The 21,376-nt window shown below is 35.5% G+C and overlaps 1 protein-coding gene across 1 annotated transcript in view; it reads left to right on the forward strand.

Moving 5' to 3' along the window:
• Window positions 1-15,273, forward strand: part of TNFSF13B (TNF superfamily member 13b) — a 33,811-nt gene extending 18,538 nt beyond the window's left edge. Inside the window, exons 4-6 of the mRNA XM_010384750.2 lie at window positions 10,173-10,285; window positions 10,374-10,524; window positions 13,607-15,273. Coding sequence (XP_010383052.1) covers window positions 10,173-10,285; window positions 10,374-10,524; window positions 13,607-13,719 — 377 coding nt within the window. The 3' untranslated portion in view covers window positions 13,720-15,273. The remainder of the gene's footprint in view (window positions 1-10,172; window positions 10,286-10,373; window positions 10,525-13,606) is intronic.
• Window positions 15,274-21,376: the final 6,103 nt, after the last annotated feature.

Here is a 21,376-nt window from a genome sequence, read left to right on the forward strand (position 1 = left end):
ATGGCATGATCTGGGCTCAGCAACCTCTGCCTCCAAGGTTCAAGTGATTCTCATACCTCAGCCTCCCAAGTAGCTGGGATTACAGGTGCCTGCCACCACACCCGGCTAATTTTTGTAGTTTCAGTAGAAACAGGGTTTCACCATGTTTGGCTAGGCAGATCTCAAACTTCTGACCTCAAGAGATCTGCCTGCCTCAGCCTCCCAATAAGTGTTACCAATAAGTAATACCAGTAAGTGTTGGTATTACAGGCGTGAGCCACCACGCCTGGCTGAAAATTTTCTACATATAGGATTATGATATTTGCAAATAGAGATTGTTTTACTACTCTCCTTGCATTTGGATTTTTTTAAAATTTCCGGTATCTGTTGAATAGCAGTGGTAAATGCAGGCATAGTCTTGTTCCTGATGTTAGGGTAGTCTTGAGGATTATTACATTTATATTCATGATTGATTGTGGCCTGTAGTTTTTTGTGGTGTCTTTGTCTGGCATTGGTACCAGTGTAATTCTAGATGTACAGAACAAGTTAGGAATTGTTCCCTTCTCTTTTATTGTTTTGTGGAAGAGTTTGAGAAGATTGATGTTAATTTTTATTTAAATGTCTAGTAAAATTCACCAGTAAAGTCATCTAGTTATGAATTTTGAGGGAAGACTTGGATTAATTTAAACGCTATACTGGTTATAGGTCTGTTTAGATTTTTTATTTATTTTTTGGTCAATTTTGGTAGTTTGTGTGTTTTCAGGAATTTGTCCCTTTCATCTACATTATCTAATTTGTTGGAGTAGATTATTATAAATAATAAAAAGGTATAAACATTTTATTTCTAATAGGCCATTAATAATGCCTCCATTTTCTTTAACGATTTCATTAATTGGAGTCTTTTTTATTGGTCAATGTAGCTAAATGAGTGTCATCTTTGTTCATATTTTTCAAAAAACCAGTGTTCAGTGTTATTGTTTCCAGTCTTTTTCTGTTCCTTTTTTTTTTTTTTGAAATGGAGTATCTATCACCCAGGCTGGAGTGCAATGGTGCGATCTTGGCTCACTGCAACCTTCGCCTCCCAGGTTCAAGTGATTCTCCTGCCTCAGACTCCCAAGTAGCTGGGACTACAGGCATGTGCCACCACACCTAGCTAATTTTTTTTTTTTTTTTTTTTTTATATTTATAGTAGAGACAGGGTTTCACCATGTTGGTCAGGCTGGTCTCCAACTCCTTACCTCAAATAATTCACCCGCCTTGGCCTCTCAAAGTGCTGGGATTACAGGTGTGAGCCACCGCACCCAGCCCTTTTTCCATTGTTTATTCCATCTACCTTCTTTATTATTACCTTCTTTATTATATTATCTGATCCTTATTAATTTTGGGTTTAGTTTCCTCTTCTATTTCTGTTTCCTTAAGCTGAACTTAGAATATTGAGTTGAGATTTTTTTTTTTTTTTTTTTTTTTTTTTTTTTTTTTTTTTTTTTGGAGACGGAGTCTCACTCTGTCGCCGGGGCTGGAGTGCAGTGGCCGGATCTCAGCTCACTGCAAGCTCCGCCTCCCGGGTTCACGCCATTCTCCTGCCTCAGCCTCCCGAGTAGCTGGGACTACAGGCGCCGCCACCTCGCCCGGCTAGTTTTTTGTATTAGTAGAGACGGGGTTTCACAGTATTAGCAAGGATGGTCTCGATCTCCTGACCTCGTGATCCGCCCGTCTCGGCCTCCCAAAGTGCTGGGATTACAGGCTTGAGCCACCGCGCCCGGCCAAGTTGAGATATTTTTTAACATAGGCATTTACAGTTGTGCGTTTCTTTCTGAGTGCTACTTTCACTGCTTCCTATGATTATTGCTATGTTGTGTTTTTATTTTCAATAACCTCAAAGTATTTTCTATTTTCTTCTATGATTTATTCATAGATCAATTTGTTGTTTAAGAATTTGTTCGGCCGGGCGCGGTGGCTCAAGCCTGTAATCCCAGCACTTTGGGAGGCCGAGACGGGCGGATCACGAGGTCAGGAGATCGAGACCATCCTGGCTAACATGGTGAAACCCCGTCTCTACTAAAAAAATACAAAAAACTAGCCGGGCGAGGTGGCGGGCGCCTGTAGTCCCAGGTACTCGGGAGGCTGAGGCAGGAGAATGGCGTGAACCCGGGAGGCGGAGCTTGCAGTGAGCTGAGAGCTGGCCACTGCACTCCAGCCTGGGCGGCAGAGCGAGACTCCGTCTCAACAAAAAAAAAAAAAAAAAAAAAAAAAGAATTTGTTCAATTTTCACTTATTGGTGAGTTTTCCAATTTTCCTTATGTTATTGAAGGTAGCTAGAATGAATGCTTACTAGAGATTCATTTCAGGTAAAGGAAAAAAACATAAACAGGTTTCAAAGTCAAAGGATGAAAAGCATATCTTTTTAAAATAAACGATATTTGTAGAATTTAAATATTTTTAAATCTAATGAGAATTATTTTGTTGCACAACATGGTCTATCTTGGTGAATGTTCATGTGCACATGAGAATATGTATTCTGCTGATTTTGGGTGGAGTGTTTTCTATATGTCTGTTAGGTTCAGTTAGTTTACAGTGTTGTTGAAGTTCACTATTGCCTTATTGATCTCTTCCCTAGATGGTCTAGCTATTATTTCAGGTGAGATACTGAAATCTTCAGCTGTTACTGTAGAAATGTCTATTTCTCCTTTCAGTTCAGCCAATATCTGCTTATATCTTGAGGTTCTGTTGAGTGATGTTTATAATTATTAGGTATTCTTGATAAATTAACTCTATTATCAATATTTAATACTCTCTTTGTCTCATAAAAATTTTTGACTTAACATGTATTTTTTCTGATATCAGTATTAGTCATCCCTGTTCTCTTTGGCTGCTATTTGCGAGGAGGCATATTTGTCATCCTTTGATCTTGAAACCTTGAAACACAGAAACCTGTTTGTGTTTTTGAATCTGAAGTGAGTCTCTAGTAGGCAGAATATAATTAGATCATGAGTTTGGGCTTTTAAAAATTTATTTTGCCAATCTCTGTATTTTAATTGCCAAATTTAAATTCAGTTCATTTATATTTAAAGTGATTACTGATAAGGAAAGAATTACTATGTTGCTGTTTGTTTTTTTATAAGTTTTGTTCCTCAATTCCTTTATTTCTTCTTTATTTTGTTTTTAATATACCTTTATAAGTACACCATTTTGTTTTTCTCTTAATTTCTTTTTGTGCATTTTAAAAAGTTATTATCATGGTTGTTATTCTGGTGATTACAATAAACATCCTAAATTTATAACACTGTGGTTTGAATTGATAACAACTTAGCTTCTCTCTTATGTTGTTATTGTCACAAAATATACCCTTAAACACTGTAAGCCCTTAACATAAATTAATAATTATTATTTTATGCATTTGTCTTTTAAATAGTATAAAAAACAAAAGAGAAGTTAAAAACTAAAAATACACTTACAATGGCTTTTATATTTACCTACGTATGTACCTTTACTTCTATTCTTTATTTCTTCATGTATCTTTCAGTTCTCACTTAGTGTTTTTTTTTTTTTTTTTTTTTTTTTTTTTTTTTTTTTTTTTTTTTAATTTCTATCTACTTTAGCATTTCTCATAGGGTAAGTCTGCTACCAATGAACTCCCTTAGTTTTTCTTTATTTGAGAACACTTTATTTTTTCTTCACATTTTAAGGATATTTTCTCACATATGGAATAGAGGGTAAACAGTGTTTTTCATGCAGTACTTTAAATATGTAATTCCCCTGCCTTCTGGCCTCCATGGTTTTTGATGACAAATCAGCTATTAATCTTATTGAGCATATTTTATATTTGATGAATTGCCTCTCTGCTTTCAAGATCTTCTGCTTGGCCGGGCGCGGTGGCTCAAGCCTGTAATCCCAGCACTTTGGGAGGCCGAGACGGGCGGATCACGAGGTCACAAGATCAAGACCATCCTGGCTAACATGGTGAAACCCCGTCTCTACTAAAAAATACAGAAAACTAGCCGGGCGAGGTGGCGGGTGCCTGTAGTCCCAGCTACTCGGGAGGCTGAGGCAGGAGAATGGTGTGAACCCAGGAGGTGGAGCTTGCAGTGAGCTGAGATCTGGCCACTGCACTCCAGCCTGGGCGACAGAGTGAGACTTCGTCTTAAAAATAAAAAAATAAAAAAAAAGATCTCCTGCTTGTCACTATCTTTTAATAGCTTGATTTTAATAAGTTCTGGTAGGAATCTTTTGTGTTTACCCTTCCTGGAGTTCACTGAATTTTTAAAATGTGTACATTTATGACTTTCTTCAACATTGGAAAGAGTTTGGCCATTATTTCTCCAAATATTTTTTTTTTCATATTTTCTCTCTCTTCTCCTTCTGTAACTCTCATAATGCATATGTTCATCTACTTAATGTATCCTGGGGGTCTCTTATAATCTGTTCACCTTTCTTTATTCTTTTTTATTTTAACTTTATCTTTAGAGCCATTTTAGATTCACAGAAAAATTGAGAGGAAGGTAGAGAGATATCTCATTGACCTCATATTCCCTACTGATGCATATCCTCCCCCATTATCAAATCCCCCACCACAGTGATACATTTGTTACAACTGATAAACCTACACTAATATATCATTATCATCCAGAGTCCAGGGTTTACATTAGGGTTCACCTTAGTGTTGTACTTTCTATAGATCAGCACAAATGTATCATGGCGTGTATCCACCATTGTAGTATTAGAGTATTTTCACTGTCCTGAAAATTCTCTGTGTTTCACTCCAACTACCTTTCCCTTTCCGCTGCTTATCCCCTGGAAATGGCATTTTTAAAATGTCTCTATAGTTTTAACTTTTCCAGAGTGCCATGTAGTTGGAATTGCACAGTATGTAACATTTTCATTTTCACTTCTTTTTTTTTCAGTAATAGAAATTTAAGTTTCCTCCATGATATATCAGTGTAGGTTTATCAGCTGTAACAAATGTACCACTCTGGTGGGGGATTTTGATAATGGAGGAGGATATGCATCTGTAGGGAGTATGAGGTCTATGAGATATCACTGTACCTTCCTCTCAGTTTTTCTGTGAATTTAAAATGGCTCTAAAAATGAAGTTTAAAAAGAATAAAGAAAAGTGAACCGATTATAAGAGACCCCCCCAGGATACATTAAACATATGCATTATGAGAGTCACAGAAGGAGAAGAGAGATAAAATTTGAAAAAAGAACATTTGGAGAAATATGGCCACACTCTTTCCAATGTTGAAGAAAGTCATAAATTTACACATCTAAAAAGTTCGGTAAACTTCAAGGAGCGTAAAGACAAAAAGATTCCAAATCTTATTAAAATCAATGTGTGTGTTTCAATTTATTTATTTATTTTTAACATGTGGATGTTCAGTTGTGCTGGTGCTATTTTTTTTAAAAAAACTATCTTTTCTTTATCATACTGCCTTTGCCCTTTGTCAATGATCTGTTGATTATATGTGAGTCTAGTTTTAGGCTCTTTATATTGTTTCGATAATCTGTTATTCTCTTCTTTCAATAATACCACATTGTCTCTATTACTGTAGGTTTATAGTAAGTCTCAAAGTAGAGTAGTGTTCGTTCTCCCACTTTGTTCTTATCTTTTAATATTATGTTGGCATTTCTGTCTTTTGCTTCTCCATATATTCTTTAGACTCAGTTTGTTGATATTCAACTTGCTTTGATTTTGATTAAGACTGCATTGAGTCGCCTGGACACAGTGGCTCATGCCTGTAATCCCAGCACTTTGGGAGGCCAAGGTGGGATCACAAGGTCAGGAGTTTGAGACCAGCCTGGCCAATATGGTGAAACCTCCTCTCTACTAAAAATATAAAAATTAGCCAGCCGGGCATGGTGGCGCGTGCCTGTAGTCCCAGCTACTCTGGAGGCTGAGGCAGGAGAATCACTTGAACCCAGGAGGCGGAAGGTGCAGTAAGCCAAGATCATGCCCCTGTCTCCAGCCTAGGTGACAGAGCAAGACTCGGAAAAAAAAAAAAAAAAAAAAAAAAAACACCATTGCATTGAATCTACAGGAAGAACTGACATCTTGACAATATTAAGTCTTCCTATTTATAAACATGGCGTACCTCTCCATTTATTTAGTTATTTAAATCTTTTACGTATTTTGTTGGATTATTCCTAAGTGTTTCATTTTTTGAGGTAATCATCTAAATGCCATTATATTTTTAATTTCAAATTCCACTTGTTTATTACTGGTAGAAAAGAGTTAGATCACTGGTAGAAAAGTGATTCGCTATTGAGTGTTAATCTTGTAATAATGACTTTATTCTTTTGGTCCACTGAGTAGTTTATAATTTTCTTTCTTTGTACGTCTTGAAGTTTCTTCTTGAAAATTGGACAGTTTGGATGTTACGATGTAGCAAATCTGGAACTCAAAATTACTCCCGTCCTCAGGGTTTTCTGTTGTTAACTGATGTGGACTGCAGTTGTTCACTTGTTTAGTAATTTTTCCAAAGTTACCTAGACTCTATTCCTTGTCCTGTGTGGAGTCTTTCTTCTATTATCTGTTTTCTTGGCCTGATAGAGATTATTTTATTGCTAATCCTCATCCTGACAGAGATTTTGTTAAACATTAGAAGTCGAAAAACAAAAATAAAAATCTCTCTTGGTGTTTACAAACAGCCTCTGAACCGGGGTATTTCTTCAACCCTTCACTAGGCTGTCTGCAGTTAACCTTAGTCTTTATCTGCTGTTTTCAGAGAGCCCAGGTAAGTATGTGGGTGTGCATATGTGTGTGTGTGGATATTGGAGGAATAAAGACAATAAATAAAAATAAGTAAACATGTTCTCTATCACTTTAATAAGATTATTGCCAGAAGAGATGATAATATGCCTAAGTAAAATATTAAGAGACAGTAAGAATAGAGACCTACTATGTACTTGTTTTATTTTCTATGCTGACAATACACCAGTGACATTTACTAAGAAGTGGGTCTTTAATTATATAGATATTAATTGAATGTAAAACATCTAAGAAATCAATCTAAATTATTATGAAAATTTTAGTAAACAAATATCTCTAGCCAAATGTAAACAACTGGTTTTAGAAATTTGTATTTTACTTCAATTTAAGAGAATATACTAGCTCAATGATGGAAGGCATTTCATTACAAGAATTTCAGTAAGTTGGTAGTAGAATGCTTTAAAAAAACCAGTTGAATACCTGCGATTAATTTTTACAGTACATTGCTATTTTGAATTATATTATGTTTAAATTTGAATTAATTAATAAATATTTGCTGCATGTCTACTGTGGGTCAGTCATGATGTTAAGCCCTGGGAAAATGACAGGGAACCAAACACAAGTGGCCCTTTAGCTCAGAAAATTTAGTATCTATCAAGTGTATTATTTTTTTAAAATCTCTCTTCACTCCAAGCATCAAATGAGTATCATTAAGCTATGAAACCAACTGCCTTGGTGAAGTCATCAGTTTGTGTTTTACAATATTGACAGTAACTGTATTAACTCTTTCTCATTTTTCAGCACTCCAAAAAGTGCTTGGCATACATTATGTCATTTAAACAAAATTAAAAACTATTTTATTATAATCTTTTCACTGAAATTATATCATAAAAGAAGCGATGATGATTTTGCATTTGTAATTTGTCATTGAGGTGATCTTGTGTTAACTATTACTATACAAGAGGGCTTTTCTTTTAAGGAAAATGTTCCCTTCTTTAGGAAAAGCCAATTAGGGTGATGAGACCTGTATGTGGCTCCTGGGAGTGAGCAAGAAGCACAGGTCGACAAGAGCATATGCTGAAGAAGACCTAGGAAGTTTCTTGATCCACTCATAGATCCTCCATCCTTCCTCCCCACTCTCCCTGACATCTTTCCTCCCTCTGTCTATGGTAATAGGAACTCAAAGGTCTGACTAAGGAAATGTTATTTATTTCAACTTGAATTTACAATATAATTTGTTTTGTTATCACCTAGGATTCTTACTCCTTAGAAACAATCAGAAATATGTGGTTCGTATTTTACATTCTTCTCTCAATAATCTTATTTGGACTGGGAATATAAATTAGTGTAGCCATTATGGAAAATAGTATAAAAGTTTCTTTAAAAATTAAAAATGAAGTACCATACGATCCATCAATCCCACTACCAAGTATATATCCAAAGAAAATGAAATCAGTGTGTCAAAGAGATATCTCTCATCCAAGGACTAACCATGCTCCACCCTGCTTAGCTCCTGAGGTCAGACAAGATACAGTGCATTCAGAGTGGTGTGACCACAGATGAGATATCTGTACTTCAATGTTTACTGCAGAATTTTTCACAATAGCCAAGATACTAAATCAACCTAAGTATCCATCTGCAGATGAACGGATGAGGAAAATGTGCGATGTATACACAGTGGAATACTATTCAGCATAAAAAGAAGGAAACCTTGTTGTTTTCAGTAACATGGATGAACTTGGAGGACATTAGAACAAGTGAAATAAGCACAGAAAGACAAATACTACATGATCTGATGTATATGTGGAATCTAAAAAAAAAGTCAAATTCAAAGAAGTAGAGGGTAGAATGGTGTTGACTAGTGGCTGGGTGGTGGGGGTGGGGGTGAAAAGATGTTGGTCAAAGGTTACAAAATTTCAGTTAGACTGGAGGAATACTTTCAAGAGATCTCTTGTACAACATGGTGACTACAGTTAATGAAATGTATTCTTGAAAAATGCTAAATGAGTAGATACTGTGTTCTCACCACAAAAATGACAACTATACGAGGTAACATATTTTAATTTGCTTGAGTCAGTCATTGCACAATGCCTACGTATTTCAAGACATCATGTTTTACATGACAAATATGTACAATTTTATCTGTCAATTAAAACATAAGATCAAAAAAGAATTTTATTTGGAAAAAGTTTAAATATACTTGGTTTGCCTTGGAAACACTATGTGAAGAAGGCACATACACTTGGCAGTTGTAGGTACGGAATGTGAGCACTTTGTTAACTACCACATCATCCTGTGCCCCTCATGAAAACCCACAGAAACAAAATGCTCTCTAATCTCAATTCTAGAAAAATTGTTATCTTCTTTGGCTTCTAGCCTATTGTCTGTTGTGGACTCTGAATTTTATTGTCGATTTTGTTTTCATTTTTGCTGTGATCAGGATGAAATTTGGACACAGGTATGGTCCACCATTACCAATTATACAGGGACATTTAAAGTAGGATTCTAGACTAACTACCATAGCTCTGTTTTGCTATTTTATCCTTATATTACAGTCCCCCTAATCTTCTTTTTATTCATTTTACATCACTTAATTTACACTCTCCAAATTTCCCAACCTCTAGCCTTAGGGCTCACCCTTTACTCAGATAGTCACGTGACACGCCCATGAGAAATCCAGGGAATGTAAAGTATGAATTCACAGGAAAGGAGTGTCTCTGCTCTCTTAATGGGTTTTGATGTCCGAACGCACTTACAGATTCTGGCTCAGCAATGTAGTCCCTCATGTGCCTATTCCCTGATGGCTACTGTCTTCTCTCTGTCCCTTTCATCTCACCCTTGAGCACAGCGGCCTCCTTGTCACTCCCCAAGTGATTTTTGATGGGTAATGGAGGGGAATTATCAGTGAACTGAGCAGAAGCCATTGAAACTCAAATATCTTCGATCGTTGTTACAAATTTCCTTGACTGTTCTTAGTAAAGGTTGTGTCTTAGTCACTTTCTTCTTTCTCCCATAGGCTCCCTTCTGTTGCCACATTTGGGCCAAGGAATGGAGAGATTTCTTCCTCCCGAAACCTTTTGCCAAACTCTTGACATACTTTTTCCTCTCTGAGAATCAAAGGAAAATCTCTACTAGTGTGTTATTCAGAGAAATTTTGTCCACTTTTTGCTTCAAACTCTCTTATCCAGACCAACCTTTATTATGAAATAGCCGAAATATGGACCAATAAAGGAAAAACCCAGACATTCATATAAAGGGTTAGCTCTCGGGTTCTTGTATCTGATATATTAACCCAGGTTAATATATAAGTGATGGCAAAGAATCCAGTGCAGTAATGTGACTTGTCTTCTTCTTCTTCTTTTTTTTTTTTTTTTTCTGGATGGAATTATCTTCCAAGTTTCAGTGGTAGCTTAACAACTTAATGGAGGTGGAGGTGAAAACTGCCTTTCTTGGTTTCTTTCCTTATAAATGATTCTCTTCATTGCAGGATCTTACACATTTGTTCCATGGCTTCTCAGCTTTAAAAGGGGAAGTGCCCTAGAAGAAAAAGAGAATAAAATATTGGTCAAAGAAACTGGTTACTTTTTTATATATGGTCAGGTAGGTTCAAACCCTAATTTTGATGTTACTGTCGGAAGCCTCCCATTTTGTGTTCATTTCTGACAAAGATTTTTGGTTTGTTTCTCAGGTTTTATACACTGATAAGACCTATGCCATGGGACATCTAATTCAGAGGAAAAAAGTCCATGTCTTTGGGGATGAATTGAGTCTGGTGACTTTGTTTCGATGTATTCAAAATATGCCTGAAACACTACCCAATAATTCCTGCTATTCCGCTGGTAAATAATAGTTCTCGCACCCTGCTAATTGTGAAATGAAGAGAATTTGATGAAAAATCTGAGCTGCAAAATGTGAAAATGAAAGTGCTGTAAAATACGAATAGACAGAAAGACATTCCTCAATATATTGTGTTTTTAAAATCTTGAATGATAAGCTAGTCTGTTTTAATTGAGAAAGATGGAATTATTACTAATAACTTTACCATCTTTATATACATTTAGAAAGGGTAGTAACTTCATAGCAACTTCTACATTGTACATAGTACCTCTACATAGTAACTTCTACACTGAGAAAAATTCAACTATATTTTCTTCAACCCTTAATAACAACAATAATAATATCTGACAATGATAGAGTGATTACCACTGGCCAGGCACTCTGTTCTGCATTTTTATATGCATGCTTATTTAATCTTCCCATTTAAGAGAGTTGGGCTCTAGACACAGAGAGGTAACGTAACTTGTCCCAGGTTACACAGCTACTAATTTTTAGACTCAGTTTAAACCAGCCAGTCTGATTCCACACTGGGAGCAACCAAACCTCTTCTTGCCTGCTGTGGAAGAAATGCCCCTGGTCGGGTTTGAGGGTAAGGGAAAGTTGTACAATGGCTTCTGTCTCACACAGGTGACATCTTGTGTCAGTGGACACCAGACAGGTGACTTAGGAATGTGAAAGTGTAGAAGCAACCTACCTTTGCACCCAGGAGCAGTGAGAGGCAGAGAGCAGGGCAGGTCTTGCAAACCTCAGGTCTGTTTCAGCTGTAATTGCCAACATTTCCTTCATTTTATTTTTCAAGGGTGATTTAAAATTAATCCAGGCTGGTTTTAAAGAAAACTATTTACCTTAAAGACATTTATTTTCTCTGTTGATTTTGTAAAAATCCAGAACCCTGAAGAATGGCTTCAGTTCCAGATGTTTACTATGAATGACCGTGTGACACACAGGAATGGAGACTGGCTATGCATTTTGAAATACTGTATTTCAAAGGCATTTACAAACAAATGCCCAATAAGTCAGTTAGAAACTAAGAAAAATAGTTTCTAATAATGGAAATGATGTCATTCTGGATCTGCAGCCACAGATAGCATTGGTGGGGAGATGAGGAAGTTTATAAAATTAGAATTCCCTAATTTTCATAAAGAGATGTTTCCCTTCACCCAGTGCTGACTAGTAGTTTGGAGTTGCAAAATGTTTATAAATGGTGAGACTACTCCAATCTGTTATTTATTTATATTCATTAATACTAAAAATTTTACAAATAACTCTTTAAAACATTTTTCTAATCATCTGCTCCTCTTACACTTACTTGCTATTAGAGGAGTCCGCTAGATTTCTTAAGGTGTCTTACTTTAAGAATAATTCACCTGACTTTAAAAATATTTTTCATTACTAGTAGCTTACTGTTGTATATGCGTCCTGTCCTCTAGGAAGTTTCAGGCTTACAATTTTAATCTGTTTTAGGGCAAATTTATTTAAAGCCATTTAAAACCACACATTAGCGTATAAGTACATAAAATGTTTCCATAGTAACCTGAAAAGATGTGAATGGCCAACTTAAGAAACCCAACATAATATCAAAGAACCACTTACATAGATAAAGCTGAATCTTACTACTTATTGTGTTAATAAAATGTTTATTAGAAAAATTATACCTGATTGCTATAATCTGGAAGAATTGAAATAGCCAATGACTTAGTGTTAAAATGTTAAATAGACTCTATAGTTGTTCACACCCACCTAATCTTTAGAGTTAATATTACTTAATGCTTTGTGAGCTATGATCTTTGTCAAAATGTTAGCTCGTTTCCAATCTCTATGATAATGACAAGTCTGTTCAACAAATAAATCTCAATCATTTTATTCTTACTGCTTAAGATAGTCCACAAATGTTTTGTCAATTCTAGAAAGTGTACACATAACCTGTCATAAGTCCTAAAAATCTTTCTTTTGCTTGTAGTCTGTCTTTGCCCATTACAAAAAAGCATACCCAGTAGGGATGGAAATTTTGTCATCCTTGATCACTACTGTAGGTTTTACCAGAAGGGTGCTTGGTACATAGTAAATGTTCAATAAATAAACTCCCCCTGGCTGCTGCCTGAGCAAATCCGCATGCTTTCGGCTTTAGGTAAGAATAGACATGAACATACATGTGTTTATGTAGGTACACTTTCACTATGCTAATGAAACAATGCAACTTTTCTAAAAATAGCCACAATTATTGACAATTCAGATGACAGTTTTATTGTTAGTTCGTTTCTTTATTCCTTTTCTTCCCCTTATTCCTCCTCTTTCTTCTCCTTCACATTTTTATTTTGAAGTGGGGTAAAGATTACCTGATACATTGAGTGTAGTCCCTGAATGTACTTTGTATTACCAACTCACAGATGCATTTGTCCTTGTAAATTAGTCGCACACAGATTTATTGGTCATTTTTGAAGAGTTAATTTCATTGTTGTGTTTGATTATGAAGACAAATGTGGTTAGATAATAAAACAAAATATAAGAGGTTGTGAAAAGTAATCCAGATAATGCTTAAACCCATAGTCTGAACTCTCAAGAAAAACTGTATTAATAAATGTGGTATGTTAAGAAATGGTGTTTTCTTCACTTTTTAATATTTATGCTTGTCATATGTATGTTTAAAAATATAATTAGGAATATCTAGTATATATATATGTGTGTGTGTAATTTTTCACATTTTTATTTAATGTTATTATAAAAACTTTCCTTGTCAACAAAATTAAATAAAAATCATCACTAATCATTTAATATTCTATCAAGGAATGTGCCATGATTTACCTAATTGTTTAAAAAGTTATATATTGGGATTCTTTTGGGGAACTCCATTTTTTAAAGAGTAGGTAATAAATTCATAAATATCTGTTGTAACTCCTTTTGCTTATTTCTTCTAAACTTTTTTAGGCTAGGATAATTGCAATGGTTTAGAAGCCCACTGGTATATTCTGAAGTGTGGATGCCTATGTTAAAATTTTTTTTTTACAGAACAAAATAGTTTCATTTAGGTTTTTTTCTTTTCTGTTGTATAACCACTTATAGTTCTTGTAAATCATTTTTTCCTAGGCATTGCAAAACTGGAAGAAGGAGATGAACTTCAGCTTGCAATACCACGAGAAAATGCACAAATATCACTGGATGGAGATGTCACATTTTTTGGTGCATTGAAACTGTTGTGACCTACTTATACCATGTCTGTAACTATTTTCTTCCCTTTCTCTGTACCTCTAAGAAGAAAGAATCTAACTGGATATACCAAAAAAAAAAAAAAAAAAAAAAAAAAAGTAGTTACCGTTGCCTTTTCTGTGAGCTATTTGTTTTGGTTTGCTGACACTACTCCAAAACAGGAAATTTAACAGACAGCCACAGCCAAAGAGTGTCATGTGAATTATAAGAAACCAGAGCCCATTTAGGGAAAGATAGAACTAGAAAGGCTTTTCACTAGAATTCCATGCTGAACAATTGAGTCATAGCTTCTTATCTTGAAGGAAGGACACAATCCAAAGGGGCAGTAAGGATTTTGTAAAATGTGGCATCCATAATTTACTATGGAACAAGTGCCCACATCTCTAGGACATTAAGACATTTATGAGAAATCTCAGGATTCATTTTCTATTTTTATGTTAAATGTACTCCCTCCTTTTTGGTCAACATTACAAAAAGTAAAAAATAAGAATTTTAGAAATCTTGCAGTAGTTACATGAAATAACTAAAAGTTTAAGTTTAAATATGAAACAATTTGGCTGGAAATAGTATCCATGTACTATTTAAGTATTTTATGGTTATTTCAAGTATGCAATTTCTATCTATGATGTAATATATTACCCACACATTTTTTCACAGGAGAGAGAGAATATCCTCATTTCCTCATTTGTTTATGCTCATGTGTATTTCCTATAATGAATTTCAGAAACTTTTAATGTCAGGTAATTTCAATTTATGCATGTAAAGCATTAATTGAAAAATAACTATAATTGTTCATATATAACAACATAATCTCCAACAGAAGTGACTGAATACATTTATACTAATGTAATGTAATTTCCCTTTATTTCTTCCTCTTCTGTTTCAAACTGCTGCTATTGTAGTTTACATATCCCAACCTTTAAAAATATTCCTCTTATTAGTTTTATATTCACTTTATAGAGGTTGAGTTTTAATTAAAATTCTTGGCATCCTGAAGTATGTCACATACCATGTACTCCTTATAAATATGTTGATATCTCAGAAGACATCATCCCGGTTTTCATTTTATAAAGTACCATACTTAAGAATGCTGTAATACTTATCTTTTATAACATGTTTCCTTTGCTTTGCTTGTCTTTTATGTCATTAGTTTTAACCGTTTACTTCATTTAACAGTTTACATCATTCAACAGTTGACTTCATTAAACAGTACGTGGAAAAATAGATGCCAGTCTATGAAAATGTTCCCATCTATATCAAAATACTTTTCAAGGATACACTTTTCAAAACAAAGAAAACCATTTAAATTTTATGTTTAAAATCTAAACTTTAAGTTTAAACTTCGTTTAAATATCTGGTTCCTGTGATTTCGACTTCAGTAAGTTCCAATAAAATATATTTTGCAGTTCATTTTGTTTTACATTGTAATTTAAAAAGAAGAAGCGATAAGTGGAGTCAGAGTTTCAATGCTAGGAGGGGTGGTTAATGATTTTTCTGGTGTTGCTGCTAATATGGATTAACAAATAAAAACCTTCATTGCCTTTTGACTCATTGTCTGACTGAGTTTGTCTAGCAACACCCACCTTTTGCATTCTCACTGTATAATTAAATGTTATTTTTAAAGTCAGGTGAAACATGATAAATTAATTTGTGTTAGCATATGATCGTTTGGAAATGTGAATATTTTCCGTATCTGAAAAAGGATCTGTTCACATCTGCATCTGTCTAACTACTTAAACTATTTAGAAGGAGACATCAGTTATATTATTACCTTTAGAATTGAATTTATCCAACAGTACAGTATATTTTGTGGGATTTTTAGTACAATATTAAGTATATATTATTGGTATAATATTGACTATTTATATATATACTTATAATATTAAGTAGATGTATAACTGAGAAAAGCTAATACCAGGCCAAGCATTCTTCTCTTGAGGAACTGACTATGAGGTGGTAAATTCAACCAAGACAAGCATCTTGTAGGGATCACAAAAGGCATCACTGAGGGCAATCTCGTTGGCAGCAACCTCTTATCACATATTGGGCCCAACCCCCACTCTGCTGTAATTAGAGGTTGTATTAGTCTGTTTTCACACTGCTGATAAAGACATACTCAAGATTGGGTAATTTATAAAGAAAAATGGTTTAATGGACTCACAGATCCACATAGCTGGGGAGGCCTCACAATCATGGTGGAAGGCAAAAGGCACATCTTACATGGTGGCAGGCAAAGAGTGAATCAGAGCCAAGTGGAAGAGGAAACCCCTTATAAAACCATCAGATCTCATGAGACTTATTCACTACCACAAGGACAGTATTGGGGAAACTGCTGCCATGATTCAATTATCTCCCACCAGGTCCCTCCCACAACACATGGGAATTATGGGAACTACAATTCAAGATGAGATTCGGATGGGGACACAGCTAAACCATATCAAAGGTGCAATGTAGAATTCATAATCCTCACCATTTGAGGTTTGATTATGGTGACGAAAGGAAGACAACAGGTGGGATTATAGATATAAGAGAAGGGAGGAAATTCTTTAGCATTGGGCTAATCACTTTGCATGTTTTTAAAACTTTTTGACTTTTCGTTTTGAAATAATTTCAGACTTTTAAAAATATGGGAAAGAAAAGTGCAATGAAACCCTTATATTCTTCACTTATAGTCCCAGTGTTAACATCTTACAACACAAGGGTAAAAGTCAAGACACTAACATTAATACAGCAACTAATGCACAGACCCTGTGAAGACTGACCACATGCTAAGTTATAAAGCAAGATTCAGCACATTTGAAATAGTTGGCTTTATAACAATTACAGTTCCTCTACAGCATCATTAGTAAAAGAAATCAGTGATTAAAAAGTAAGGAAAATATGCACTTGGAAATTAAAGTGGAAAGAAATCACTTCTAAATAATTTATGGCTTAAACAGAAAGCATACGGAAATCAGAACATGTTTACAACGAGCTGACAAAATACTTCACAAGAAACCCTGGGGTGTAGGAAAATCACTGCATACATAGAGTTTATAAACTTAAATGCTTATATTATATGAGAAAAATGACTGAAAGTTATGAGCTAAGCACCAACAGCAAGAAAAATACAAAAACAAGACAAAGCAAAAGCAAGATAAAAACAAAATAAACAAAAAACCTAAGCCAAAGGAATAGAAGAAAGCAATGAAAGATAAGAGCAGAAATTCAGAAACAGGAAAAGACAGGTAATTAAAAAGGTCAGTAAGGCCAAAAAATTTATATAGAGATAAATAAATATAAATATAGAGATAAACAAATATAATGATACTTTTATCATAAAAATAAAGTATTTTTATTTTATATATAAACCTCAAGGTTTCTTGTGAAATATTTCATTATCAATGTTTTCCAACAAAAATATAGCCAGCCAGCACAAACAATATTAGAACTGAATACGGGAACAAAAGTATAGAAGCCAAAGAGAAAAATGAAAAATAAAAAAACACTAAGAATGTTTTGTCAACAAACTTTAACAAGTTAGATTAGAGATAAATTCCTAAATATAAATTGACAAAAACTGATCAGTATAAAAGAGATAAAAATGAATCCATTAGAGGTGTTGAAGTAGTTTATAATTTAAACACACAGAACAATGGTCAGGCCCAGATGGGAAAATTTTCTCAAATATTCAAGGGGCAGACTATTTCTATATTATGTAAATTATTTTAGAGAACAAGAAAGAGAGAATACTCTCAAGTTCAACTTATATTTTCCTCTATAATCTTGATACCAAAACATTCTGAGAGCAGAATTACAAGTAAAAATTACAAGCCAATCTTACTCATGAATGTTGATGCAAACGTCGTAAAACACTAGCAAACTGAACTCAGCAGTATATTTAAAAAGAGCATGCATAATAACCAAGTTGGATTTGATCCATATTTGCACATTTATATCTATATTAATAACAGATGTAAGTGATTATAATAAAATATTAAAGGAGAATATCATAGGATCACCTCAGTAAATCCAAGAAAGAAAGTACAATTCAATATTGATCTGTGGTAAACACTTTTAGCAAAGTGAGAATAAAGACAATTTTTAAAATCTTGTAAACTTGGCAAGAAACCAGAACATGATAATTCTCCCTGGATTATTACCACTTCTATATTATACCAAAGGGTCTAGACATTTTAGCATTTTTTCAAATAATATTTATTAAATGTTTAATATTTTAAGGCAATACTCCCGGTAATTATTTAGTGGCAAGGGGGCAAAAAATAAACAAGCTGAACATATGGTTTGCTAGATGAGGACAAATGCTATGGAGTCCAATAAAGTAGTAGACATAAGGCATTACTGGAGGAAGATGTGGTGCATACTTTAATAACAATCACAAATATTTATTAAGTATTTATATCGTGTGAGAGACTCTTCCAGGTGTTAATTTATTTCAATTGTCCAGCAACTCCAAAAGATCAAGCCACTATTAATTTCCTTATTTCATAGATGAGAGTTATTTCATAAACTCAGTTTATTTCATAAACATTTCATAAACTGAGAGGTTATGTAAATTGCCTAACCGTTTGCTGTAAATGGCAAGGCAAGATCTGAACCCAGGTCCTTTAGTTGTAAGTCTGTCAACCTCAGCACTATGCCATACAGCCTGTCAGTCAGGGAAGGCCTCACTGAAGAAGCGCATGGAGAAGGTAATGTAAATGATTTGTTTTGGCAGTGTCCCCACCCAAATCTCACCCTGAATTCCCATGTGTTGTGGTAGATAATTGAATGAGAGATAATTGAATCAAGGGGGTAGTCTTTCCCATGCTGTTCTTGTGATAGTGAATAAGTCTCATGAGAGCTGATTGTTTTAAAAAGAGGAGTTTCCCTGCACAAGCTCTCTCTCTCTGCCTGCTGCCATCCATGTAAGACATGACTTGCTCCTCCTTGCCTTCTGCCATGATTGTGAGGCTTCCCCAGCCATGTGGAGCTGTAAGTCTAATTAACCCCTGTTTTTTGTAAATTGCCCAGTCTTGGGTATGTCTTCATCAGCAGCATGAAGACAGACTAATACAGTAAGATTTATGGGGAAGAGTATTTGAGAGAGAGGAAAGAGAGAGCAAAATCCCTTCAGTGTGTTTGTCGAGGACAGTGGTCCTCGACAGTGGTCCCAGGATGCCTGGACCACAGTGATCCGTGAAGAAAGTAGAAGATGAAGCTAGAGAGGTAGGGAGGGGAGGGCACTGAGCCTACAAGACTTTGCTGAACATTGGGAGGGAATTGCTTTTAGTCTGAGTGAGAAAAGAAACCCTAGAAAGTTCTGAGCAGAGAAGTGATGTGATCTGACTTACTTGTAAAAGAATCACTGTGAATTCTGTACTGTTTAGTCTACATAGGAGAATGGGTGAAAGCAGGAGATTAACAGGGGTTTGTAGCCATAATCCAGGCAAGGAATCATGGTAGTTTGACTAGGGTGGCTGAATTGTGTGTTCTGTGTTGAACAAAATATTCAAGGATAATATCACATGATCACTTCAGTAGATCCAGGAGGGAAAAAGTACAATTCAATATTTACTTATGGTAAACACTTTCAACAAAGCAGGAATAAAGAAAACTATTTAAATCTAATAAACTTTGCAACCAGGAAAAGATATCACTGGATGATTATTACCACTTCTACATTTCCCCAAAATATTTGCTAAAGTCCCAACTCCTGGTACCTGTAAAGGTGACCTTATTTGGAAATAAGGTCTTTGCAGATGTAGTTAAGATGTAACTTAAGTGAAGTTATACTGGAGTAGGGTAGGCCCCTAAATCTAATGGCTGGTGTCTTCATAAGAGGAAGAGAAGAAACAGAGACATGCACACAGGGAGAAGGCCACGTGAGTATCAAGGCAGAGATGAGATGGGTGCTTTTACCAGCTAAGAAACACCAAGGATTACCAGCAACCACCAAATGCTAAAAGAGGCAAGGAAAGAGTCTCACCTAGATCTTTCTGAGTAAGCAAAGACCTCCCAACACCTTGACCTCAGACTTCTAGCTTCCAGAACAGTGAGAAGTACTTGTTTTCAACCACTCAGTTTGTGACACTTTGTTATGACAGGTCTAATAATCAAACACAGGTGTTGACAATGAGAATATTGAAAATGGTCATATTCTGTATAATATCTTTAAAAGTGTAGCCCACAATATTTGTTTATTCTCTAAACATGGGGGCAGGAAGATAAAAAGAGAGGCATGAAGGATAACTCCCAAGCTTTAGCCAGAGTAACATGAATAATAAACATCCTCTAACAGGTTGAGGAAGACTAGAAGCAGCAGCTTCAGAGTGGGCAGGAAGGGAGCTCAATTTTGAACATATTAAATTTTCGTTGAAAGGTGAGCATCAAAACAGAGACACCATCTACGAAGTTGGGAATAGAAACCCTGTATGAGATCACCAGGGGTATAAGTCCAAAGAGCAGAGAAGACAGTGAAAGAATGGATTCTGAATGTCAACGTTCAGGAGTCCATGAGGTGAGGAAGAACAAGCAAGGGACACTAAAAAGAAATTACCATTAAGAAAGAGTAAAAACCAGGAGTCCTGAAGCCAAGCCAAAAAAAAAAAAATCATGAGAGAAGTTGTGCTTAGACTGTTAGTGCTGTTAAATTGCATGAAAGAGGGTGGGGAGGGCATGGATGGGGAGCAGACTTCAATTTGCATGAGGCCAGGAAACACCCAGATGGGAAAGTGGCCTATATACAAATACTAGATGATATGATTTGGCTGTGTCCCCACCAAATCTCATCCTGAACTGTAGTTCCCACAATCCCCATGTGTTGTGGGAATGACTTGGTGGGAGGTAATTGAATCATGGGGCTGGTTACCCTCATGCTGTTCTCGTGATAGCGAGTGAGTTCTCACAAGACCTGTGGGTTTTTAAAGGACCTTTCCCCCTTTTGCCTGACACTTCTCCTTGCTGGTGCCAAGTGAAGAAGGATGTATTTGCTTCCCCTTCCACCATGATTATAAGTTTGCTGAGGCCTTCTCAACCATCCAGAACGCTGAATCCATTAAACCTCTTTCCTTTATAAATTACCCAGTCTCAGGTGTGTCTTTATTGGCAGCTTGAGAACAGACTAATACACTTGAGGATGAGGGTGCAACTTCATTAGAGACCTCCCTTACCCTAGGGCCACAGAGATAAGTTGTGAGAGATGGTCAGGTTCTGTATGCATTTTGAAGGTAAAACAAGCTATCTTCTAACATGAGGTGTGAGATTCACTTTCAAGTTTTTGGATTCATCAACTGAAAAGGCGTTGTTGACTGAGATGGGGATGGTAAGAATTGGAGAAGAAAAAAACATAGATTGTTCTAGTAGGTTTAATTTGGAGATGGCTGTTAGCCATCTGATGGAAACATTGGGCAAACAGATGTTTGGCCAGGGATATTGGGATTGTTTCTTTTTCCCTTTACAATAAATACTCCTATACACATTCCTGTACTTGTGTCCCTGTGTGAATATTTAATCCATTCCAGTTCTCATCACTCCTGGGAACATGGTAGAATGACACAGTCTTGTCACTGAATGTGGCCGTGTGACTATTTCTGACTAATCCATTGTGAACTGAGCCCTATAGAATACTTTTTTCTCTCTGATCCATGATCAAAAAATTTCAAAACAGGG

Source organism: Rhinopithecus roxellana, chromosome 18 (assembly GCF_007565055.1).
Source record: "Rhinopithecus roxellana isolate Shanxi Qingling chromosome 18, ASM756505v1, whole genome shotgun sequence".
NCBI classification, from domain to species: domain Eukaryota; kingdom Metazoa; phylum Chordata; class Mammalia; order Primates; family Cercopithecidae; genus Rhinopithecus; species Rhinopithecus roxellana.